This window comes from Leptonychotes weddellii, chromosome 5, assembly GCF_054177405.1.
Source record: "Leptonychotes weddellii isolate Sample4059 chromosome 5, ASM5417740v2, whole genome shotgun sequence".
Lineage (NCBI taxonomy): Eukaryota > Metazoa > Chordata > Mammalia > Carnivora > Phocidae > Leptonychotes > Leptonychotes weddellii.
Window position 1 is genome coordinate 36,320,316 of NC_138373.1, and position 27,436 is coordinate 36,347,751.

A 27,436-nucleotide genomic window follows, 5' to 3' on the forward strand; every position below is an offset into this window, starting at 1 on the left:
GGGCACGTTCTGCATGGAGCACTGGGTGTTGTGCACGAACAATGAATCATGGAACACTTCATCTAGAACTAATGATGTAATGTATGGGGATTAACATAAGAATAAAAAAAAAAAAAAAGATATATGCCCCCCCTATGTCTTTTGTAGCATTATTTACAATAAGCAAGATATGGAAACAGCCCAAATGTCCACAGACAGATGAATGGATAAAGAGGTGGTGTATATATACGATGGAATACTACTCAGCCATAAAAAGAATGAAATCTTGCCATTTGCTACGATGTGGAGGGAACTTGAGGGCATTATGCAGAGTGAAATAAGTCAGTCAGAGAAAGACAAATAGTGTATGTTTTTACTCACACATGGAATCTAACAAAAAAACAAAACAAATGAACATACAAAAACCAGAGACTCAAATATGGAGAACAAACTGGTGGTTACCAGAGGGGAGGTGGGTAGGAGGATGGACAGGACAAGTGAAGGGGACTGAGCGGTACAAGCTTCCGGTTATAAAACAGGTGAGTCCGGGGGATGCAAAGTGCAGCGTGGGAACACAGTCGACAGTCTGCACTAACTTCGAATGCTGACAGGGTGACTACATGTATCACAGGAGCAAAAATGCTGAATCACTATGTTGTGTGCATCTTGGAGTTTAAGTGCGTGCTTCTGCTACTCTCACTGCTTGCAAACACTCAGGACTAAACATCAAAATACTCGAACAAGTGTTGTATACGTTCCTCTGTTCCTATTGTGCAAGGTAACTTAGGTCTGCAGAAAGGCACAGTGGCAACAACATGAATAATGTTGGAACCCGATTCACAGAAAAAACACCAAATAAATTAGGCTCGATCCTTCATGTTTTCTAAAGGTACCTGGATAATTTAACTTTGTGCTTTACTTTGGTTTTGAAGATCATAAAACAAAGATTATAATGATTTAGGTAAAATGAAGCAGAGAACTTAGGTAGTTATCAACCATTTAGATTGGGGTCGTCAGCAGGCTTGTGGACCAAACTGGCCCTCTGCGTGTCTTTGTAAATAAAGTTTTATTGGCACACAGCCACAGCCACTCACTGATCTGTTGCCTGTGGCTGCTTTCACATCACCACAGAATAAGCACTGTGACAGACACTGCATTGTCCAGAGACCAAAATACTACCTGCACATTACAGGAAAATGATGAGGACCCCAAGTTGAGGTAACTGCATACATTTTTCAATTCATTTGGTTTCTCAATACAATCTCATGGCATATTTATTTTTGAAGGACTTGAGAATATGTACAGACCAATCTAGGCAGAAGAGAAGTCCAACTTCATTTATAACTGTGGAGGCACAAACTCTTTTCCCTTTTGCTACATGAAGGATCAAGTAAAACTTTATGAGACTTTAAAGGCTGTATCATTTATGAATCTCAATGAAAAGATTAAAATACGTATTTGTATAGACACATACTTAATGTTCATTTTCCTTCCAAGTTTAATTTGGGGTGCACATACTGGACTTCCGGTTCACAAAATCTGAATTATAGTACCATTAGTTTGAAAGCTACAAAGCCCGGGACTGCTTGAGCTAGTGGTGAATTAATTCCAAGGCTCGCTCGTCACTTTAGGAAGCGGACAGTGGGCCCACCGCTCACCTGGAGGTGTGTAGGCGTCCATCGAGGTCTGCACAACCAAGGACCTGCGTTTGGAAGGCATGGGCACCGCCATCTTCCTTTCTTTGTGTTTAGCCAGCGCCGCCTGCACGGCTTCTGTGTGGACGTCTAAAACAAAAGGAGAGCTCAATCACCCCATTGTTCAGGGACATCCCGAAGGCCCCGGGCCTTTTTTTTTTTCCCTTCGGCCTGGTCCTGTGAAATAGCTGATCCTCCTACAGACACTGTCACAAACAGACGGGTGGGGAAGGAGGGAAAAGAAGTATAAAATCACTGGATTAAAAGCTGCAGGGAAATGACATTCAAACTCATTCAGACTTCTAATTACTCATTTTTCTACCCTAGAACCTGTAATAAATAATCACATACTGGCTGCAAAGTGCTGCGTGACTTTTGTTTCTTAGGTGATCTGTGGGTATTTCTTCTCACACTCCTCAAAGCTCGGGATTCATGTCTACGTTAAGGGGGCAGGTCACACCTCGCCGGCTGCAGCAATGATTTCCACTAACAGCAGACTCTCAGGGGCCAGTCGCTGTGTTTGGCCTTTTGAGTATATTAACCCCCTGGATTCAGCCCACAAAGAGTCACTGAACGCCTACTTCGTAAGTGTCCTTAGGGCGGGGGGTACAGTGGAGAATCAGATGGACAAGGAGCTGTGTCTCATGCAGCTGACTTGCTAATGGGTAAGGGACACCCAAAAGGCAGTCATCTAGGGCAGGAATGAAAACAGGATAAACAGACTGCCTACTTCATTGTGAGGCCAGGGAAGAGTTCTGTCGATGAGAAATTTGAAGAGTAAGAATAAACAGCCATTCTGTAAAGATGAGAATTCCCAGGACACAAGAAAATGCAGCTCCCAGGTGTGGAAGGTGAATGAGCAGGTGGTGGGCAGAGAGGACACCACCCTGCGGAGTGACGCACCAGCACGAGGGCTTCTGAGGTGGGACAGGTACGTCTGACAGGGAGGCACTGGGGATTTTAAGCAGGGATGCCATGATCTGAGTGTGTGGGGGTTCTGGGTGCTATGAAGAAGGCCGCAGGACAAGTGGAAGCCGGGAGCCAGCAAGAAGGCAGCAGTCAGGTGCGATACGGCTCCACGCAGTCTTCCACACAACCCCACCGAGGAGGCACTCCCACGATTTCCCAAACGAGGTAGCAGAGGTACGAAGCTCTCGCAGTTATCAGCGTGGCGAGTGGCATTGCTAGATGTGAGCCCAGGTGTGAACACCTCCAGGATCCACACCCTTCACCACCAAACACACCACGCTCATGCTGTTCCTAGGAAAACTCCAGCAGGTTAGCAGTTTAGAACAGAGGGCACCCAACCACCCCCATGCACCACCTGCAGCCTGCATCTCTTCTATAGAAAGTGTGAAGAGACACTATGAAAAGGAAAGCTATTAAACAGAGGTCAGTATTAATTTACAGGTGTGGGGAGAGAGCGTAAAATGTACATGTGGTGAAATGTTCAGATCTTAAGTACAACTGATAAATTTTAATAGATGGAAATCTATCTACAGAACCATTACCCCAGTTGAGACAGGACATATCTATCAACCCAAAGTTCCTGTGTGTGTCCTTCCAATCAACCCCCACCCTGAATAAACAGCTACCGTTCAATATTTTGACAAGCTTGCCTTGGCTCTTGACCTTCATACAAATAGAATCGCACAGACTTTATATGACCATATAGATACTATGCTATAGCGCGACCTGCTTGATATATTCATTCACGTGGCTGCATGTTTCAATACTTCACAGGGTTTTACCAATGAGACATAATACAACATAGGAATATACTGCAATTCATTCATACTTCTCCGGCTGTTGGATATTTGCATTATGTCCAGTTCTGGGCTATTACAAAACACCTGCAGCAAAGATTCACATACATGTGTTTATGTGGGCATTTTCATTCCTCTTCTCTAAATGTCTAAATATGTAATTGCTGGGCCATATAGTAAGTGCAGGTTTCAATTATAAAAAAGTCGCCAAACCACTCACAAGTGGTTATGGTAGTTCACATCTCCGTCAGCCGTGTATGAGACTCCAGTCCTGACACATCTTTAGAACACTTGGTACACTCGATCTTTTCCACAGCAGACACCATCGTGGTTGGGAAGGGGAATCTCATTGGGGGTTTAGGTTTGCATTCACCTGATGGTTTAAGCTGAGCACTGCCCTTGGGCTTACTGGACTTGAGTACACCCATCTGTTGTAAAGTACCTGTTCAAGTTTTTGTCCATCCTTTGAGCTGCCTTTTCATTGCTGATTTATAGTAGTTCTTCACATACTATAGCTACAAGTTACTTTTAGGTATATGTTTTGAAAATATTTACCCTGAATCTGTGGCTCACCTTCATACCCTACCAGTGTAACACATGAGAAATTTTTAATTTTCATGAGATTTGCTTTATTTTTTTTCCTATCCAGTGCTTTTTGACTGCTGTCTATGAAATCTTTGCCTACCTCAAGGTCCAAAAGATACTCTACTTTCTTCTGGAAGCATTAGAGTTTTTAGCATAATGTACTCAAGGTCCATCTATGTTGTGGCATGTGTCAGAATTTCACTAAGGTTGAATAATGTTCTACTATATGGATATAACATATTTTCTTTATTGATTCAACCATCCATAAATACTTAAGTTGGGTCTACCTCCTGGCTATTGTGAATATAAGTCATAATTATATTGTGAATATAAGTCATAAACACTTATGTATAAATATCTGCTTGAGTTCCTGCTTTCAATTCTTTCAAATAAATACCGAGAATTGGGATTTCTCAGACTTCCACGGAAGATGGTGGAGTAGAAGAGTTCCAACCTCATCTTGTCCCGTGAATAAACCTAGATGACAGCCACATCAGTGTAACTACTAAACCAGAAAAAAACCCTAAGACCAGCAGGACAGGCTCTCCACAGTTGATGGTAGACAGTAGGCCACAGTGGAGCAGGAGAAGGGGCAGAGACCCACTCCAGAACCAAACTAGCCACAAACAGGAGGGAGACCACGAGTGTGGAGACTGGAGAGGAACAGACCCCACATCAGCCACCCCTGACATGGGGGACCCTGCACTGGGAAGATGAGGCCCCATAACACTGGGCTTTGAAAACCGGTGGGGCTGGGCTTTGTGAGTTTTTACAATCAGTGGGGCTTAACTCAGGGCACTTTAAAGACCAGCAGGTGTACGTCTGGGAGAGCCTGAGGGCAATATGAAACAGTCCCTGCCCTTGAAGGGCCAGCAGAACAAACAACCCACTGAGATATAACATAGAAATAGCAGTATGAAAAACTCCTGAGGTTCACAGGAAGGGTATATTTACTAATCACAGATGATGTCCAGGAGGGACAGAGACCTTTAGGAGACTTCTCCAAGAACACAAGAACTGGCAGGCACCATTTCTCTCCTTGCCCACCATCTAGATACCTGGACACCTACAGGAACCAGCAGCTACAATGGCCACCTAGCTTTGCTGACAGTACACCACACCCTATCCCACATTCTCCTTCAGACTCGTTCCACCCAACCTGCCCCACTCTGTAGGCATCCCTCTGAAGTGGCTGCAGTTCCCATCCGGTCTGACACCCAAGGCCCCACCACCGCGTTATCCTGTGGATCCGCCCCATCCAACTTGCCCACGGGACAGGAGTTCATCCAGAGCAGTACCTTCCTCATCTCATTCTGCAAGCAACCCTGCAGTGACCAGCACCACACCAAAGGGATACCTGCCATGGAGAGAGGGGAAGATAACCACACACACCAGTTCAACTGCAGCCCAAGCAGTGGGCTGCGGGCACACATCTGGTCTACCAGCCCCACCCGCCAACAAAAACCTCATAGGGGGCAGCAAGAGAGAGCCCTGGAGTTTGGTTACTGCAACCTCAACATTCAAAGTGGGGGCAGAGATCTGGCCCGACTGCAGGCCCATCTCCAGTGAAAGCCCCTTAGGGGCCAGCGCAAGGAGAGCACCGTGCAGTAGGGTGTGACTTCAGCCCAGCAAACAGGCTAAGAGGAGGCATCTGGTCTGACCCAAGGCAGCCAAGACTGGCCCCTTACAGCAGAGGGACCAAACTCTGCCCACGATAAGCAAAGAGGGTCACTGAAGACGACTGGAAGGCAAACGTGGCTCCAGCACAACAGCAGGATGCACATAACACACACAGGAGACACCTGAAGTGCCAGGTTCTGGTGACCGGGGGACACCGTCCAACACCTCGAGGGCAGCAGGGCCTCTTCATAAGGCCACTACTGTCAAGATGAGGAGACATACCTGGCTTTCCTAACAAATGAAAACAGACACAGAGACTGAGACAAATGAGACAGAGGAGTATGTCCCAAATGGAAAAAAAAAATTAAAAAAAAAAAAAAAGGATAAATTCAGAGCAAAAGAGCTCAATGGAGATAAGCAATATGCTTGCAATGGAATTCAAAGTAATGATCATAAAGATGTTCACTAGACCTGAGAAAGGAGTGGAGGACTCAGAGACCCTCAAAAAAGAAATAGAAAATAGAAAAATGAACCAATCAGACATGAAGAACTCAATTAACTGAAATTAGAAACACACTAGATGGGATAAAGAGCACACTAGAGGAAGCAGAAGAACGTATCAGTAAGCTAGAAGACAGAGTAATGGAAGTAACCACACTGAAAAGCAAAAGAAAAATGAATAATAAAAAGGAGAATAGATTATGGGAACTCAGCAACACCATCAAGCATAATAACATTTGCATTACAGGATTCCCAGAAGGAAAAGAGAGAGAAAAGGGGGCTGAAAATTTACTTGAAGAAATAATAGTTGAAAACTTTCCTAATGTGGGGAAGGAAACAGAAATCCAGATCTAGAAGGCACAAAAAGTCCCCAACAAAATCAACCCAAAGAGATCCACACCAAGACACAGCATAATTAAAAAGGCAAAAAAATGGTATTAGAGAATTTTAAAAGCAACAAGAGAAAACAGCTACATACAAGAGAAACCCTATAAGGCTATCAGCTGATTTTTCAGCAGAAACTTTGCAGGCATGATATATTCAAAGTGCTGAAAGGAAAAAACCTGCAACCAAGAATATTCTATCCATCAAGGTTATCATTTAGAAGAGATAAAAAGAAGAAGATAAAAATTTTCCCAGACAAATAAAAGGTGAAGAAGCTTATCACCACTAAACCAACCATATAAGAAATATTAAAGGGAATTCTTTGGAATGTAAAGACCATAACCAGGAGTAAGAAAATTAGCAAAGGAAAAAATTTCACAGATACATACAAACACAATAAAAGTAGTAGATTCCTCACTTAAAACCAGTATGGAGGTTAAAGCACAAAAGCAAGAAAATCAAATATGTCTATAAAATATGTTGGTCAAGGGATTCACAAAAGGATGTAAAGTACGACATCATGTACATAACACATGGGGGGCAGTAAAAATTTAGTGCTTTTAGAATGGGTTCAAACTTAAGCAACCATCAACTTAATATAGACTGCTATATGCGCAGGATATTATATATAAACCTAATGGTAACTACAAATCAAAAACTAATAGATATGCAAAAAATAACGAGAAAGGAATCCAAGCATATCACTAAAACAAAACAAAACAAAACAACATCAAACAACAAGACAGGAAAGGAAAAGAAAAAGGATCAGAGAAGGACTACAAACCCAACTGTAAAACAAATAACAAAATGGCAATGAGTACATACTTATTAGTAATTGCTTTGAATGTCAATGGACTAAATGATTATCAATCAAAACAGAGGGTGATGGAATGGATAAGAAAACAAGACCCATATTACGCTGCCTACAAGAGATTCACTTCAGACCTAAAGACTACAGATTGAAAATGAAGACTGGAGAAACATTTATGCAAATGGAAGTGAAAAGAAAGCTGAGGTAGCAATACTTCAACAAAATAGACATTAAAACAAAGGCTATAACAAGAGAAAAAAGAAGAACACTACAAAGGCAACAGTCAACAAAAAGACATAACAATTGTGAATATCTATGCACCCAACATGGGAGCATCTAAATACATAAAGCAGCTATTAACAAACATAAATGAAAAAAAATGATAGTAATACAATATTAGTAGGGGACTTTAACACCCCCACTTACCTCAATGGACAGATCACCAAACAGAAAATGGACAAGGAAACAGTGGCTTTGAATGACACACTGGACCAGCTGGAATTAACAGAGAGATTCAGAATATTCCATCCAAAAACAGCAGAATACACAGTCTTTTCAAGTGCACATGGAACATTCTCCATATGAGATCACATGTTAGGCCAAAAAACAAGGTCTCAAAATATTCAAAAATTGAAGTCCTTTCACACATCTTTTCTGACCACAATGTTATGAAACTAGAAATCGATCACAAGACAAAATCTGGAAAGGACACAAACAAATGGATATTTTTTGTTAAGGTTTTATTTATTTATTTGAGAGAGAGAGCACAAGCAGGGGGAGCAGCAGAGGGAGAGGGAGAAGCAGGCTCCCTGCTGAGCAGGGAGCCCAACATGGGATCTCAGTGTCCATGGGATCTCAGGGTCCATGGGATCCCAGGACCCTGAGATCATGACATGAGCCAAAGGCAGACACTTAACCAAATGAGCCACCCAGGTGCCCCCAAATGGATATTTAAAAACATGCTACCAAACAATGAATATGTCAACTAAGAAATTGAAGAGGAAATAAAAAAATACATGGAGACAAATGAAAATGAAAACACAATGGTCCAAATTCTTTGGGATGCCATAGGAGCTGCTCTAAGAGGGAAGATAACAATACAGGACTACATAAAGAAGAAATATCTCAAATAAACAACCTAACCTTACACCTAAAGGAGCTAGAAAATGAAGAACGAACAAAGCCTAAAAAAGCCAGCAGAAGGAAGGAAATAATAAAGTTTAGAGAAGAAATAAATGAAACAGAGACTTAGACAACAATAGAACAGATCAATGAAACCAGGAGCTGGTTCTTTGAAAAGATCAAAAAATTGATAAACCTCTAGCCAGACTTATCAAAAAGAGAGAGGACTAAAATAAATAAAATCAGAAATGAAAGAGGAGAAATAACAACCAACACCAAAGAAATACAAAGGATTAGGAGAGAATATTATAAAAATTATACACCAACAAATTGGATAACCTAGAATGGATAAATTGTTAGAAACAAATAATCTCCCAAAACTGAATAAGGGAGAAATAGAAAGTTTGAACAGACCAATTACTAACAATGATATTGAATCAGTAATCAAAAATCTCCCAACAAACAAAAATCCAGGGACAAATGGCTTCAGAGGTGAATGCTAACAAAGATTTAAATAATGCTTATTCTTCTCAAAGTATTACCGAAAATGGAAGAAGAAAGAAAACTTCCAAACTCATTCTGTAAAGCCAGCATTACCCTGATACCAAAACAAAATACACTACAAAAAAAGAAAACTATAGGCCAATATCTCTGATGAACACAGATGCAAAAAATCCTCAACAAAATATTAGCAAACTGAATCCAACAACACATTAAAAAAATCATTCACCATGATCAAGTGGGATTTATTCCCAGGATGCAAGGGTGGTTCAATATTCACCAATCAATGTGATACATCACATCAACAAGAGAAAGGATAAAGACCATATGGTTATTTCAATAGATGCAGAAAAAGCATTTGATAAAGTACAACATCCACTCATGATAAAAACCCTCAACAAAGTAGGTTTAGAGGGAACATACCTCAACAAATAAAGGTCATGTATAAAAAATCCCACAGCTAACATCATACTCAATGGTGAAAAACTGAGAGCTTTTCCCCTAAGGTCAGGAACATGATAGGGCTGTCCACTCTCACAACTTTTATTCAACATAGTACTGGAAGTCCGGCCATAGCAATCAGACAAGACAAAAAAATAAAAGGCATCAAAATTGGTAAGGAAGAAGTAAAACTTTCAGTGTATACAGATGGCATGATAATATATATAGAAAACTGTAGACTCCACCAAAAACCTACAAGAACTTATAAATGAATTTAGCAAGGTCAGAGGATACAAATCAATATACAGAAATCTGTTGCATATCCATACACTAATAATGAAGTAGCAAAAAGAAATTAAGAGAACAATTCCATTTATAAATGCACCAAAAATAATACAATACCCAAAAACAAACTTAATTAGGGGGTGAAAGACCTGTACACTGAAAACTATGAGACCATGATGAAAGAAATTGAAGATGACACAAAGAAATGGAAAGATAGTCCATCCTCATGGACTAGAGAACAAATCTCTCTCAGCACTGTGTTCCAAACAGGTGTGAGTCTGTCTGTACTCCACTTCTTATGTTGTCTCTCCCTCTGTTTCCTGACAAAATGTGTAACAATGTTATAAATTCTTTCCTTATACAGAATAGAATTCACTAGTGCAACCAACTGGGCCTGAATTCTCTTTATGGGAAGATACTTGATAATTAATTCTATTTCTTTGATAGATGAAATACTATTCAAAATTTCTATGTCTTTTGTTGGTTTGGTTGTGTTTTTCAAGAAATTTATCCATTTTGCCATTTTATCATTGTGAAATTTCCTGGCATAGATTTTTCATGATATTCTTATCTTCCTTTTAATATCTGTATGTAATGTAACATCAACTTATTCATTTGTGATGCTGCTTATATTTTTTTTCTTTTTCCTTGACCTTGCTAATGTTGTCTTTTTCTTCTACTTCATTGCTTTTTGCTATTAATTTATTATTTCTTTCCTTCTACTTATTTTGGCTTAACTTTCAATTTCTAGCCCCTTAAGGTGGAAACCTGGATCACTGATTTTAACCTTTGTTCTCTTCTGACATAAGCGTTTACAGGGGTGTATTTCCCTCTATACATTGCTTTAGTTCCTTTCCACAGATTTTGTTATTTGGTATCTTAAGATCGTTTATTTTATTTATTTATATGACAGAGAGAGAGAGAGAGCACACACAAGCAGGGGGAGCAGGAGAGGGAGAGGCAGGCTCCCTGCCAAGCAGGGAGCCCGATTCAGGGCTCAATCCCAGGACCCCGGGATCATGACCTGAGCTGAAGGCAGATGCTTAACCAACTAAAACACCCAGGTGCCCCTTAAGATCATTTTAATTTCAAACCATTTCCTTTAAAGTAAACCTTTTATACACAATATATAGTTGAGTTTGGATTTTCTCAAATCTACTTTGATAATCCCTGCCTTTTGTCCATTTACACTTAACACGCTTAAATCTGATTTTTGGTATTTTCTATTTGTCCCACTGGGTTTTTTGTTTTTTTTTAAGATTTTATTTGCGAGAGAGAGTGGGTGGAGCACAGAGGGAGAGTGAGAGTGAGAAGCAGACTTCCTGCAGAGCAGGGAGCCCGATGTAGGACTCTATCCCAGGACCATGACCTGAGCCGAAGGCAGACACTTAACCGACTGAGCCACCCAGGTGCCCTGGGTTTTTATTCTTGTTTCCCCTTTCCTTTCTACCTTTGGCTTAACCAAGTTTTTTCTTTAGTATTCCATCTTAGTTCCCTTATTGTATTGTTAGCCATATCTTCACTTATTGTATTTAATGGCTGGTATAGGCATTGCAACATGTTTCTTTTTTTTTTTTAAAGATTTTATTTATTTATTCATGAGAGACAGAGAGAGAGGGAGGCAGAGAGAGGGAGAAGCAGGCTCCCCACTCACAGGGAGCCAGATGCAGGACTCGATCCCAGCACCCTGGGATCACCACCTGAGCCAAAGGCAGATGCTTAACCAACTAAGCCACCCAGGCGCCCATGAATTGCAACATGTTTCTTGAACACAGTCTACTTAGAGTTAATATTGTGTCATCTGGTGAAACAAAACAATACAAACAAAAAACTTGCAGTAGAATTCCACTTATCTCCATCTTTTGTGCTATTTTTGTCATGTATTTTTACAATGGCATTTATAACTACCACCACAGAATGTAATTTTTGCTTTACCTAGCATTTTTCACAGAACTAGACATTAAATCCTAAAACGTGTATGGAACTGAAAAAGATGGTGAATAGTCAAAGCAATCTTGAGAAAGAATAAACCTGGAGATTTCAAGCTCCCAGATTTCAAACTACACCACAAAGCTACAGTCATCAAAGCAGTATGTCGCTGCCATGAGAACAGACACACAGATCAATGGAACAGAACAGAGAGCCCAGAAATAAACCTACATATCCATGGCCAATTAGTCTACAGCGACAAAGGCAAGAAAAAGCAATAGGTAAAAGACAGTCTTGTCAAGAAATGGTATTGGGAAAACTGGACAGCAGCATGCAGAAGAATGAAACTGGACCACTATCTCACACCATACACAAAAATCAACTCAAAATGGATTAAAGACTTGAATGTAAGACCTGAAACCATTAAAATCCTAAAGGAAAACATAGGCAGTAAGCTCCCTAAGCAACATGTTTTGGATCTGTCTTAGGCAAAGGCAACAAGAGAGAAACAAGCAAGACTACATCCAACTGAAAAGACTTTGCAAATAGTTACTTTAATGAAATTAAGAAAAAAATTGATATCTTCATTCTCTTATATGAATTCCACCTGTTGTTCTTTCCTTTTAGCCTGAGCTGTATCCTTTACCATGTATCATAGTTCAGGTCTGCTGGCCACACCTGTCGGTTCTGACAGCCTAAGCCAGAGAGCCTGAATTTCAGCGGCCACAGCTCACCTGTGCATTGGAGACTCTGCCCTTAGCACTGCCGATCTTCCCAGGTTCAGTTCCTAAATGTCAGGGGCAGACTCCTCTTCCCTTCTGCCTGCTTACACTCTCCAGTGTCTTCCAAAGCACAACACCACCACCAACACACACACGGGAAGAGGGAGTGCTCTGGGTCTTGTCACGGGTATCTGATCAACCTATCGCACCATCACCAGAGCTGAAGACTCTCCTTCATTAAAACGTATGCTCTGGTCGTCATAGAATTTCATGTTGGCACTTTTTTAATTCATCATTGTAATGATGCTGCTCCTAAAGAGAAGTCAGCTGTAAATCACATTGTTTCCTTTAATATAATCTGTTTGTTCTGATTTCAAGATTTTCTCTTTATAGGGGCGCCTGGGTGGCTCAGTCGTTAAGCGTCTGCCTTCGGCTCAGGTCATGATCCCAGGGTCCTGGGATCGAGTCCCACATCGGGCTCCCTGCTCGGCGGGAAGCCTGCTTCTCCCTCTCCCACTCCCCCTGCTTGTGTTCCTGCTCTTGCTGTCTCTCTCTCTGTCAAATAAATAAATAAAATCTTAAAAAAAAAAAAAAAAAAAGATTTTCTCTTTATATAATTAAAATTCTTGTATTTAAAGTCATTTTTTTTAAAAAAAATTTTTTTGTAATTGAATGAACCACACCGAAATACTAAGAGTAGTCAGGGGCATCTGAGTGTCTCTGACTCTTGATTTCGGCTCAGGTCATGAGGAAGCCTGCTTGAAGATTTTCTCTCTGTCCTCCCAACCCCACTTGTGTGCTCTCTCTCTCTCTCTCAAATAAAAAAATAAATCTTTAAAAAAATAGTCATTTCAGAATAATGAAACTATAATGTATTGATTTTTGTTCATTCTTCTTGACATCTGCTAAGGTTTTTGCTTTGAGGATAAATTACTTCGGCAATCCAATAAAAAATTATATTTTTAACATGAAATGATCATTTTAGTAAAGATGGATAGTAAAGGTACTACACACAGGTCTGCTAAATTTTGTCACAAAACTGAGAGAGAATAGAAGTCGTCAAATATTTCAATCACACAGAGACTGGCATGCCCAGCCAGGCCTAGGCCCCAGAATGAAAGCAAGAGTTTACCTACAGTTGACATGAGTCAGAAATAGACGTGTGCTGTAAGGCAGGAAGATGTTATTTATTTACAGCAAAACTGAACGATACATATGAAATTTTCAAAAAAGCAACCCTGTGTTCTATCTTAATGACAAAACAACGGCATAACAAACATTTAAAAATATGTATCAGTAGTGCCCAGAAGATTCCATCAGACTGCATACTGAATCGTAATGTTAAGTAAAATAACAGGGCGACCCTGCCCCAAAGGGCACTATAGTGTTGTCCCCCAGACCCCATGGAGAGCTTGCTGATCCAGTCCAAACAAAACAAGGCCAAGCTGTGGAAAGAGATGAACTCCCCTGGAGTTTCAGATGTGCTCCTGCAGCATGTGGTGTAATCACCCCAAACAGTTCCCTGCCCTTTTGAATAACACATTATTCCCCTGTGTTAAGACGTTGCAGTGTTGAATGCCCCCCTCTGCCCCCGTAACCCCTAGTATCCTAGACTACTACCTAGAATACTGAACAACTAACCCCCCGCACACCCCAGAGTGACCAGACCTGTTTGGAAAAAGTTCTTGAAATACAGTGAGCTGTGGGGGACAGACAGACCTGCGTCACCATGCATCTCCCAGGGCTTCTGACCTGGCTTCTCCCGTTTCCCCTCCACAGGGCTGGGAGCATGCCGTGCTCGGGGCCGGGACGAGAACCACCCACAGTGATCCCGGTCACAGCTTCTGCACATCTAACAGCCTGCAGGCAAGTGGAGGTGGAGATGACACTGGCCAGAGGGCAAGGGACAAATCCCTCTTCTTCACAGGCCAACGCCAATGGGCACCCCCTCGAAGGCCTGGGCAGTGCTGAGGGCCCTGGACACAGGGACAGGCAGAACTGGGTGCACAGGAGATGGGAGAGGGGTTACTAGCTGAGAATAAGTCCATAGTTCTTAGCCTAAAAGCCAGACCAATCCTACAAGAGCTCACAAAACTAAAAACTTTGAGGAAAATATGGGTAGATGGGCGGCTACACCACCAGCCTTCCCTTGAAAGCTCCGCATTTCCTAAAATGAGGCTATGAATGAGTCCAGCAGCTGGATGCATGGGAAATCCATTACGGCCTCGATCAAGGGTCATGGAACCTTCACCACAAAGGTCCCGGAGGCAGTTTTCAGCTAGCCACACGAATTAGGAATGAGAGGCTGGCCGGGGTGATGGAGCATGCCGAGTACAGGTGAGCAACACCATCTCTTCAGCGAGTGTGCAGAGCACACAGGCGGCGAGAACTGCCGGCTGCACTGGGCGGGGGGACGGTGGGGGGACCCCTGTGAGGGGCCGAGCAACAGGCACACTTAAGGAGATGGACACATGCACCTGGAGATGCACGCGACAATCTGGCTCTGGAGCTGCAAGGTCCCCCATTATCTACCGGAATTTTTACGTATCGATGGAGACGAGGACCAAAAACAGGTCCAAGACACTCCAGGCTGCTCGCCAAGGGGCCAGGAAGTGATTTCATGGACAGCGAACATGATTTCAGTTTGGAATTCCACGGTGGCATCAGTAGCTTACCGAAGCAAAGAGGAAGGAAGCACACACAGCTGGGAAACACCGAACATGCAGGGTCAAGGGCTGTCTGAGGGTGGACTTGGCAGGGGTGCTGCAGGAAGGGCAGAGACGTAGACGCTGCCAGTGACCCAAAGCTGCAGGGGTGCCTCACGGGAGGGATTCCTGCAAAACTGTCCAGGGGGGTGGATTGCTGGAGACGCTGGCCCGGCAACTGCACGGGAACCAACGGGAAAACCACCTCCAGGGAACACCCCCACAGCTACTAACGCAGCTAAAGGAAGGGCATGCAAGGGCCCAGATCTGCCCTTGCCCGAGAAGGCAAGGAAGGGTGAACTCAGAGCCGGATGGACAGCGCCATGTGGCACATTCGGAAATAGGAAGCAAAACGAAGCAAACCTCTGTCTTTCTCCTTCATTTCTCTGCCTTATTGGCTCAGGGTTTATTCCCTTCACAGGTTTCCTGCTAACATCCACAGAGCATTCCTCTGTCCAGGGGAAGGAGACATGTGAGGGCAGCGTAGCTGTGAATGCACAGATCACTCGTGCTAGTGCAGAATGTGGTACGTCTGGTGTTAGTCCTGCGCTGGTAAGGGACAGCTCTTCAGCAGAACTTCCTAACACACTGAGGTGCTAACAAACCAGGGACTAGGTCAGCGCTGGAGAAACAGAAATGCTGTCTCCTTGTAGAAGAATTGACAAAATTCCTCACACAGCTCCACTCCCTGCTAACGCCTCTTCCTAACGTCATCCCTGTGGATGGTGACTTGGTCAATGCGCATAGCTCCCCCTCCACCCAACTGGATGGAAAGGCGGGCCTGACCCTACTCTTTGACTTCTCACAATCTCTCCACCTGCTGTTTCCTCAAAGAAACGTTCAGAGTTTTTCTTTCCAGTTAGTTCCACGAGCTGAGATCCTGCCTTCCGGGCAGGAGGCTATAAGAAATGGAGAAACAGAAGCTGTCCCCATAGTTCTGGGGACATGACTGAACACTGACGTGGGAGCCAGGCTTTGCGATCAGAATCCAGGCTTTGCTACTCACTGGCTATAAAATACGCAGCAAGTTTTGTAACCCCTCTGAGCCCCACTCTGATCCACTCTGATCCTGTGTAAAATGGGAAGAGATTATAGTTAATGAGAGAATTATGTACAACATGACACACGAAGCAAGCCTGAGCTGTCCGTCTCATGGCAGATGTTAACAACGTCTGCTCGTTAACAACGGTCGCTGTCACCGATACCGTCAAACAGTGGGTTTGGTCCAACAGGTGTGCAATAAACTGAAAAGGCCCAAAGGAGCCTGACTGTTGGCAGTTTCCACCTCATCCTGGCGCGTGGGTAGCCTGAATTCTCGAAGCAACACGGTCACAGTGCTGGTGTTTCCGCAAGGCACACATCGCAGGCCACGGGGCAAACCAGGGAGCGGGGCCTGGAACAGACAGCAGGGAGGCAGGCCCTAACACAGACTCCCCACGCCCACCTGCGTGTGGCCTGGGGACCCAGGACCCGCTCCCCCAGCCGCCCCCTGTCTGCACCTTGAAGGTCATAGGTCCGTTCTCTGCCACGAGAGAAAAGTCCCTTCCAAAGACTCAGTGAGGCCCTGGAACAGGAAGATCCCGATAATTTCCTGAACAGAAAACTCCGCTTTCCCCTTGGTTTCCTTCAGTAGACTGTACATTTGTTCACCCTGGAAGAAACTCGTATCTTGCAATACAGCAAGCACTGGGGCATTTGGAGAATCAACATACAAATGATCAGGACACATTCACCCCTCAGAGGAAGGGTGTGTCTATGCACATCTGTGGGCTTAAATCCCAAGAAAAATTGATGGGTGCCCCCTTCACTTCATCCTGATGTCAAAAACCTCCCACTGGTCATGGGGTCCTCGGCATCCCACCATCAGTAACACGGATGCAGGCGCGGAGGGGACAGCTGTCTGACTTTAAACCAAAAGTGAATTAACCCAAGAGAAGCGTCTGTGAGGATGCTCGCCTGTGTCACAACAGCGGGGCAGGTAAGGCCACGTCTAGATCCCAGCTCCTCTACATGAGCTCAGGGACGCTACTGAACCCGTCTGTGCCTTGGTTTCCCTATGCAGAAAGAAGGAAAAAGGAGAGTCCTCATGCACAGGGGCGGCTCTGGGGAGGAAGGAGGAGTCAGGACCCTGAAGGACCTGGGGCGGAACCTGGCCCACAGTAACGCACACACCTGCCCCACACCTTCATCTCACAATCCGCTACTGCTCAGGATGAACGTCAAGTACGAGAGACACCAGGCCCACGCCAGGGAGCCAACTGGGGCAAGCTTTGCTCGGACCATTGCTGCCACAACCCTGTCCTCCCATCCAGCGGCCGTCCATGCGCGTCTCTTTCATGGTTGAGCTATTTGTTCTTTGGGTAGAACACACACCTGGAGGCAGAGGCCTGGGGCACTGGGTAAAAATGAAGAGTGAAGGCAAGAACGCAGGGATGGTGGGCAAAGTGCATCTCCAGCGAGCGCGCCCACCTCGACAGCAGGAAGGGCCGTCCCCAGGCACGTCTGCTCCTCGCCTGCCTGAGCTCAGGTCCCTGCCACAACCTCAGGGGACATGGTCTGTCTGTCTGGCTTCTTGCTAGGAGCAAAATGCTGGGATCTGCTCAGGCACGTCCACCGTGTCTCCTCTCTCATTACCTCGTGCCTGTCCCTGGCCCCTGCTTTTCCACCTAAATTCCAGTCCGTTCACATTCCGGAGGACCCCAGGGGGATTTTTATCAGAACTGAATACGGCAGAACTGATGTCTCTACACGATCAAGAGTCCCCATCCATTATCACAGTGCACCCATTCATTTGGCCTTCTTCAACCACTTCCATCTACAGTTTTATAATTTTCACCATAAAAGTCTTGCACATCTTCTGTTTCCATTTTCATTAGGTTCTTTATATGTTGCTGGGGTTTTTCTGTTTTGTTTTCATTTATGGACTTTTCATATTATTTATTGGGAAAAATTTTTTAAGAATAGTAAGATCCCCAGGAAACAACATAAATATTCAATGCAATTGAAAATGTCATTTAATTTTAACATTTTAAAATCTGTACATACAACTTTTTAAGTCACATCTTCATGTTTGTTAATATACAGACATCGGATTTTTGTTTAGGTTACCTTGAGCCATCAGACTAAACCCTCATTTTTCTAAAAATCTAGAGATTACTTTGGAGTTTCCATGTAGATGTCAACCTGCAATTTTCCCTTCCCATCACTGTGTCCACAATGACACATGCGTCTGTCCTAGGACCAACTGGAAAGGGTCCGGTCTCTTCTCTTTCCGCTCTCTAAAACTGTTCGTATAGAATCTGACATTAATTGCTTGAAAGTTGGGTGTAACTTAAATATAGCTTTCTGAGCCTGCTGTGTTTTTTGTGGAAAGGTTTTTAGCAACTGCTTCCTTTTAGTGGCCATAGGACTACTCAAAGTTTCCATTTCTTCAAGCTTTTATATTAGGAATTTGTCCATTTGTTTTCAAATTTACTGTCATATGGTTATTTACACTATTCTGTCTTTTTCCCCCTCTGATGTATCTGTAGTAACGTGTCCCATTTTTAATTCCTTGTATCATTTACTTCTGTCTTTCTGTCACCATTCTGACTGCAGGTTTTTCAATATTATTAGTAGTTTCCAAAAATAATTTTTGTCTTTCTCGCTCCTCTAAACTTTATCATCATCCTTTATTTCATTTTTTTAATTAATGGATTTCTATTTTTAGGGCAATTTTAGTTTATGGAAAAATTGAGGGGGAAGTGCAGTGTGCTCATTACCCCCTCACCTACACACGCCACACACACACTTTTGCCCTAAACTGACATATTACGTTAGTGCAGTACAATTGATGAGGCAATGTTGGTACACTATTAACTAAAGTCCACAGTTATCATTAGGGTTCAATCTTGGTGCTGTACATTCTATGGGTTTAAACAAATGCATAATGACATGTGTATATGATCACAGTGTCATATTAAATAGATTCACTGCCCTAAAAATTCTCTGTGCTCACCTATTCATCCCTTCTTTCCCCTGAGCACTTGGGAACTGCTGATTTTTTTTATTGACTCCATATTTCTCTTTTCCAAAATGTCATGTATTTGGGATCACACAGTATAGAGCCTTTCCAAATCAGCTTCTTATACTTTGTAATATGGATTTAAAGTTCCTTCATGTCTTTTCAAGGCTTGATAATTTCTTTTTAGCACTAAATAATATCATCACAATATGTTTATCCATTCATTTGTTAAAGGACATCTTGGTGCTTCTAAGTTTTGGCAATACGAATAAAGCTGCAAATTTTTGTATGGATATACTTCCAACTCATTTGGGTAGATACTGAGGAACACAATTGCTGGATCATATGGTTCCAGTATGTTTTGTAAGAAACTGCCAGACTGTCTCCTAGGTAGCTGCCCCACTCTGCATTCCCACCAGCAGTGAGTGAGAGTTCCTGTGGCTCCACATCCTCGCCTGCATTTGATGTCAAAGTCCTGAATTTTTGTTGTTCTAATAGTGGTATCTCACTGCATTTCTCTAATGACGTATGATGTTTAGCATCTTTTCCTCTGTGTATTTGCCATCTGTATACCTTCTTTGGGAAGGGGTCAGTTCAGATCTTCCACTCACTTCTTAATGGGTTTTCTTACTCGTGGTGTGAAGAGTTTTTTGTATATCCTGGATACTAGGGTTTTTTTGTTGTTGTTTGTTTTTTTAATCAGAAATGTGTTTTGCAAAGATTCTTCTTCTAGTCTGTGGTTTACCTTTTTTATTCTGTCTTTTGCAGAGCAGACATTTCTCATTTTAATGAAGCCAAACTTATCAACTTTTTTCTTTCATGGGTTATGCTTTTGGCATTGTACCTGAAAAGTCATCACCAAACCCAAGGTCACCTGTATTTTCTCCTATGTTATCTTCTGGAAATTTTATAGTTTTTGGTTTATTTTTGGGTCTATGATGCATTTCTTTAAAAATTTTATTTGATAGAGCAAGAGAGAGGGACAGACTTCCAACATGGGGTTCGATCCCACAACCCTGAGATCATGACCTGAGCCAAAATCAAGAGTCAGATACTTACCTAACTGAGCCACCCAGGCACCCTGGGTCTATGATGCATTCTGAGTTAATTTTGTGAAAGGTTTAAGATGTTTAAGATCTGTGTCTACATTAAGTGCTATGTGTTGAAAAGACTATCATTTCTCCACTGAATTGCCTTTGCTTGTCGATATTGACCATATTTGTGGGTTTATTTCTGAGCTGTCTACTGTGATACATTGATCTATATGTCTATTGGTTCACCAATATCTGTCTGTACTATCCCTCATTTTATATTAAGTCTTGTAGTTGAATAGCATCAGTCCTCAACTTTGTTCTTTATTGTGTTGGCTATTTGGGGTCTTCTACCTTTCCGTATAAACTTTAGAATTGACTTATTGATATTCACAAAATAACCTCTGGGATTTTGGCTGGGATTGTTTCATCTATAGATCAAACTGGGAAGAACTGACACCTTGACAATATTGAGTCTTCCTATCCATGAACATGGAATCTCTCAGTTTATTTAGTTCTTATGATTTATCACTTTTATCATTTTCCTCATATAGGCTTATACATTTTTTTAGAGTTCTAAATATTTCATTTGGGGGTGCTGATGTAAATGACATTGTAAATGACAATTTCAAGTTCCAATTGTTTGTTGCTGGTATTTAAGAAAGTGATTGGTTTTTGTATGCTAACCTTCTATCCTGCAACCTTGTTATAATCACTTATTACTTCGATTTTTTGATGCTTGGGATTTTCTACATAGACGATCATATCATCTGTGAATAAACTTTTAATTCTTCCTTCCCAATCTGTATGCTTTTGATTTCCTTTTACTGTCCTATTGTATTAGCTAGGATTTCCAGTACAATGTGGCAAAGGAGTGGTAAGAGGGGACATCCTTGCCTTGCTCCTGATCTTGGTGGTAAACCGTTTAGTTTCTCACCACTAAGTATGATGTTAAGTAGAAATTTTTTTAGATGTTCTTTATCAAATTGAGGAAGTTCCCCTTCATTCCCAGTTTGCTGAGAGTTTTTAATCATGAATGGGCGTTAGATGTTGTCAAATGCTTTTTCTGTATCTATTGGTAGGGTCAAAGAGTTGTCTCCTTTAGTTTGTTGATGAGATGAATTACATTAATTGATTCTTGAATGTTAAACCAGCTTGCATACCTGGAATAAATTCAATTTCACTTAGTCATGGTGTATAATTTTTATACACTATTGCATTTGATTTGCTATTTTGTTTTTTTAATCTATGTTCATGAGAGATAGTAGTTTATAGTTTATTTTTTTTTAAAGATTTTATTTATTTGAGAGAGAGAGAGAATGAGAGAGAGCACATGAGAGGGGTTAGGGTCAGAGGGAGAAGCAGACTCTCTGCTGAGCAGGGAGCCCGATGTGGGACTCAATCCAGGGACTCCAGGATCATGACCTGAGCCGAAGGCAGTCGCTTAACCAACTGAGCCACCCAGGCGCCCCAGTAGTTTATAGTTTTTCTTTCTCGTAATGCTTTTGTCTAGTTTTGGTATCAGGTTAATGCTGGTCTCATAGAACGCTTAGGAAGCACTCCCTCTCATCTGTAGGAACAGAATATATAGAGAGGTGTAATCTCTCTCTTAAATGTTTGGTAGAATTCATGAGTAACCCTGGTGCTTTGTTTTGGAAAGTTATTAATTATTGATTCATTTTTTAAATAGACATAGCCTTACTCAGATTGTCTACTTCTTCTTGTGTGACTGTTGACAGACTGTGTGTTTCAAGGAATGGGGTCCATTTTATCTCCATAATCAAATCTGTGGATACAGGGTTGTTTGTAATATTCCTTTGTCCTTTTATGGTCTATAGAATAAGTAGTGATGGTCAGTTTTTCATTTCTAGTATTAGTGATTTTTAATTTTTTTTTTTTTAGTTAACCTGGTCAGAAGTTTATCATTTACTGATCTTTTCAAAGAACAGTTTTTGGCTTTTTTATTTTCTGATTTCTTCTTTTCAATTTCATTATTTCTCCTTTAAGTTTTATTATTTTTCTTCTTCAGATTTACTTTGCTCTTTTCCTAAGGCTGAAGCTTATAGATTTAAGATCTTCTTTTCTAACATAAACACTGGCTACTGCACATTTGGTTGTAAGCACTATTTTTGCTGCATCCCACAAATTTTGATCACTTGTATTTTCTCCTTTTAGTTCAAAATATTTTACAAGTTTCTTAGGCTTCCTTGATCCACGTGCTCGTCAGAAGCATGCTGTCTGCACTCCAAGTGTGTGGGAATTCTCCAGTCACCGGTCATGCATTCTTAGGTTAATCCCACTGTGCCCTGACAGCATATTTTTATTCCTATTCCTTTCAATTTAAGGTGTGTTTTATGGCCCAGGATGTGGTCTATTTTGGTGACTGTTATGTGTGAGCTTGGGGATGTGTGTTTTGCTGTTGTTACATGGAATGCCCTATAAACGTCAGTTAAATCCAGTTGATCCAGGTGAACTCTTCAGTTCAACCATGTCCTCAACTGATTTGCTACCTACTGGATCTGTCCATCACTGATACAGAGATGCTGAAGCTCCACTGTAACTGTGGATTTGTCTATTTATGTCTGCAGATTTATGGCTCTTGTCTCATGGATTGTGATATTTTGTTAGGCATGTACACATTAAGAATTACGTCTTCTTAAAGAATCATCCCCTTTATCATATGTAATCCCTGATAACTTTCTTGCTCTCGAGTCTGCTCCATAAGAAATTAATGTAGCTACTCCAGCTTTTTAAATTAGGGTTAGCTGGTATATTTTTCGCCATCTCTTTAATTTTAATCTGTGTCTTTATATTTAAAGTGCATGTCTTCTAGTCCACATGTAGTGGGTTGTGTTTTTAGTCTACTCTGATGGTGTAATTGGTGCATTAGGTCAGTGACATTTAAAGTGATTCGTCTGTTTGGATTATTATTTAACATGTTTGTTACTATTATCTATTGTACTTGTTTTTTGTCTTCCACTCTTTTTCTGCATTTTCTAGTTTTAACTGAGTATTGTATATGATCTGACTTTTACTCCTTTCTTGGCATATCAATTATATTTTTTTTACTTTTTCAAGTGGTTGTCCTTAAGTTGATGCTTCATAACAGAATATTCTCAGTTCCGCCCTCCTGCCCCCATAACATCGTTGCCATTCACTTCACTAATGCATATGCTATAATCACCCAATACATTGTTCCTATCGTTACTCTGAATAAACTTTTTTTTTTTTTTTAAGATTTATTTATTTGCCAGAGAGAGCGAGCGAGCAGGAGAGCACAAGCAGGGGGAGCGGCAGGCAGAGGGAGAAGCAGGCTCCCCACTGAGCAGGGAGCCCGAGGCAGGGCTCAGTCCCAGGACCCTGGGATCATGACCTGAGTCGAAGGCAGATGCTTAACCGACTGAGCCACCCAAGCGTCCCATACTCTGAACAAACTTTAATCTGTAAGAGCAAATTAAGAATTATAAAAACAACAGATTCTCTTTAGTCTTTGTGTAATCCTTCTCTAACATCTCCCCTTTATGTAGATGTGAATTTCTGACCTCACCACCTTCAGTCCATTGATGAGCCCATTCGTCATTTCTGTTACAGTGTCTCTGATTTCCAGCACTGCCTTTACATTCTCTGTAGGGCATCCATTTATCCACTGACATTACCCACCCCCAATTTTGGAGCAGTGGTTTTCCCAATGACTTCAGTTCGCTGATGGATCAAAGTTGGGATCCAGCTGAACTCAACTGGCTGGTTTCCATTTCTAAACTTCTTTCTTGTTTTAAGGATCCATGTGACAAAGTCCATGCTTCCTCGGCATCCTGGCATGGAGCCAAGACTATCTCCTCTACTCCATCTTACTCTGTTGTTTCTCATTTCCCCCTCCTATGGACTTAATTCAATTTTCCTTTTCCAGCGTCTTAAATTAAATCCTTATTTCTTCAGTTTCCAGGATCTCTTATTACCTAATGTAAGTATTTTGGGCTATCAATTTCTAAGTGCTACTTTAGTGCACCATGCAAATTTTGACTGTTTTCACCCAAAATACAACAGCCTCTTAGTGTGTCCCTGCTTTCAGCCAGGAACCCACCCCAATCCAACCAATCTATCCCACACTGACATTTTCAACATGCAAATCTAACCATGCCATTTTCTGTTTAAATGACTAGGCACGGGTATCAAGATTGAGTTCATTTTCATTAGTTTTGAACAAACAGGCCTTTACAGTCTGTCTTCAAATGCATCTTCCGTCTTCCTTCCAAGTCTCCCACAGCCTTGGTTTTAGAGTGGCCTTGTGGGATAAAACTTTCTGCCGTGCCAAATTTCCACACCGGCACTACCCAGTGTAGTAGCCGCTTGTCTTAAATGTGGCTAGTGAAGCAAAAGAACAGAATTTTAAATTTAATTTAAATTAACTTAAATTTAAAAGGTCCACCACACCGGACAGTGCAGCTCGATACAGATAAACCTACCCTTCGCTGGGAATATCTCGCTGAGTATGCAGTTTGATTTAGTGCATTCTTCTCTTACTCTACTGTAACAAAATATGTTATTTCAGATTTATACTAAATCATGAAAACATTTAGTTCAGAGAGAATCAGATTGCAGAGTCGGTAAGCATATTAAAATCAGTGAATTCAAATTGACTAGAGAAAGATAAACCTTCTCAATGTAGGAAATTAAACTTTAATGTCGAGTAAGAACTGACTACAGGGTAAATACACTCTTTGGAAGCAAACACAATGTATTCTGTATTCGTGTCTCACCTACATTGCTCAGCAAATGCTCGGGACACAAAACCGCACACGTGTCGGTTGGCTACCAGGACGCAGGCCCTACGGCTAGCAGCTGAGCACTGCCACAGCTCAGATTCTAAACCATCACCAGCACAAAACCAGCCTCAGGGATGGGTTCACATGGACAAGTTTGTAGTTCACAGTGTCTCTAGGTTTAAAGAAGAATTTCATTTTTACAAGTCACAAGCAGTGGTTCTCAAACTCTTGGACCTAAAGAACACTTTAAGCTGTTAAAAATTGGTGAAATGTTAAAAAGCTTTAGTTTCTAGGACTAATGCTTTGATATTTACTGTATTAGAAAGTAAACTGACAGGGTGCCTGGGTGGCTCAGTTGGTTAAGCAACTGCCTTCGGCTCGGGTCGTGATCCTGGAGTCCCGGGATCGAGTCCCGCATCGGGCTCCCTGCTCGGCGGGGAGTCTGCTTCTCCCTCTGACCCTCCCCCCTCTCATGTGCTCTCTCTCTAATAAATAAATAAAATCTTAAAAAAAAAAATAGAAAGTAAACTGACAAACTTTTTAAAATGCAAGACTTCACAATCACCGTCTGCACCAACTGTCAGAGTGCAGTATCACCACATCTCACAGCCTTGGAAAAATCCATGTACCTTCACGAGAGGATGAGTGTGGACACAGCAAATCATGTCAGTGTTAGTCCAGAAAGAGTTTGACCTCACAGACATCCCTGGAGGGTCTCGGGGTCCCCCTGGGTCCCTGGAGCCTGTCTGGGTCTGCTGTCTAGGAGGAGACTGGGCTCCATGGCATCCCACCTGGAGGGAGGGCCGGGCCCCGGGGCAGGCAGCGGCTCTGGTCCATGCACACATACGGACCCAGAGATGTGCTTTCTGAAGCTATATGTCAGCTCACCAAGAGACAAAACAACCATTTTAAACATATTAGGAAATTATATGCTGCAGGTTTTTTTGAACATTCTTCCTTATCATTGTTGGTCCTGGTAGGAATAGAAACAACACAAATCTCAGTGTTCTTTTCTAGGGCTTCTGGTTGGGGAGAAAGGGTATAAAAAACAGCCAGAATTCCTTTAAGTTCTAATTTAGACTTATCAAGTAAAAGTAATAAAGTGCCTAATACAGAGTTTGACATTTTCTAGGTACTCAGGATATGCCTCTTCATTAATTCACTCTCCAAATCAAATTTAAGTTTCCAAATAAAGTTATTTAAGAAAGGAGAAGTACACACTATTATAAAGAATTCCAGTAGGAGTTCATTACAACGGAAGGCCACGGGTTTGGAAATGAAATGGAAAAGTATAGCCAAGAGAGATTAAATTTGAGGCTATATGGCTGACTGGATTGATTGTTAATTAGGGTAATTATCTAAGAGATAATAGAATTACTTCTTGGTTGATATAATTTGGTCACTGAAGCATCCAAAGTACTTCTACTGCAAGCTGAGTGGTCTAAGGATTTTAGAAAGCAAAATCTCCAGAGGGCCACAAAACTTTCTTTTGAGTGTCTGAAATCTTTCATGCTGGCTCAGGAAAACACAAACCAGAAAATCCTGACACCTGTACACTGGTAATAGGCCACACTAAGCTCTTCAGAGTTCATACCACATTTTAAAGAAGAATTTGGGGACATACACCGAAAGGGAAAGTAACTCACAGTATATTAGTGAAATGCCTAAATTAAGAAAACTCAGGACTAGCCTATTTTAACAACAAGAAATAGCAGAGAATAAGGTGGCGAGACCATCAAAGGAGGCTGATAATGACCCCCAGGTCCTCACTAGCTCCCCTTCAGGGTGGCTGCCACAAGACACAGGGGAAGCGCGGTGTTGGTCCTAGAAAATGAGAGCCCCATCGAGGTTCACAAGCACATGCAAAGAGCCTCTGGATAGGTTTCTCCGATATGTAAATTAAGTAGTCATTACCTATTCAAAGTTGAGAGAAGTATGAATTTTTAGAAATGAAAATAGTCTATATGGAATACCATTTTCATAGTATTCCCTACATGGTAAGTGAACAGCAGGGCCAATTCCACCATCTTTAACCTACAAATGGAAACCTTAATCCTCTAAAGCAGAGCTGGAGACCATAACCCATGCAGCCGCGTGGTCTACACGTGCAGGAATCACCACGCGTTCCCACCCTCACATACCCCCACGCTGACTCGGCCTCAAGGTCCTACTGCTATTACTTTTTTTTTTTTTTAAAGATTTTATTTATTTATTTGACAGAGAGAGAGAGACAGCGAGAGAGGGAATACAAGCAGGAGGAGCAGGAGAGGGAGAAGCAGGCTTCCTGCCGAGCAGGGAGCCCAATGTGGGGCTCGATCCCAGGACCCTGGGATCATGACCTGAGCCGAAGGCAGACACTTAACTGACTGAGCCACCCAGGTGCCCCACTGCTATTACCTTCTAAATGGAGGTCAGATCTCACTGACCCTGACTCATCTAAATGTGCATCAATCTCAGGGTCTGACTCCTCTGCCTGTAAATCACATGCCACAATGCTACCAAATTCCTCCCTAAACCCTAAATGTGCTCCTCTTGTGCCTTTGCCTAAAATCTTCAAGTGGTACCCTGACATCTTCAGGATAAGGTCTAAGCTT

At 42.0% G+C, this 27,436-nt stretch overlaps 1 protein-coding gene across 1 annotated transcript in view; it reads right to left on the reverse strand.

The window, feature by feature from the left end:
* Positions 1-27,436, reverse strand: part of DIP2C (DIP2 acetate--CoA ligase C (putative)) — a 356,092-nt gene that overhangs the window by 133,800 nt on the left and 194,856 nt on the right. Inside the window, exon 4 of the mRNA XM_081818894.1 lies at positions 1,638-1,763. Within this exon, the coding sequence (XP_081675020.1) occupies positions 1,638-1,763 (126 nt within the window). The remainder of the gene's footprint in view (positions 1-1,637; positions 1,764-27,436) is intronic.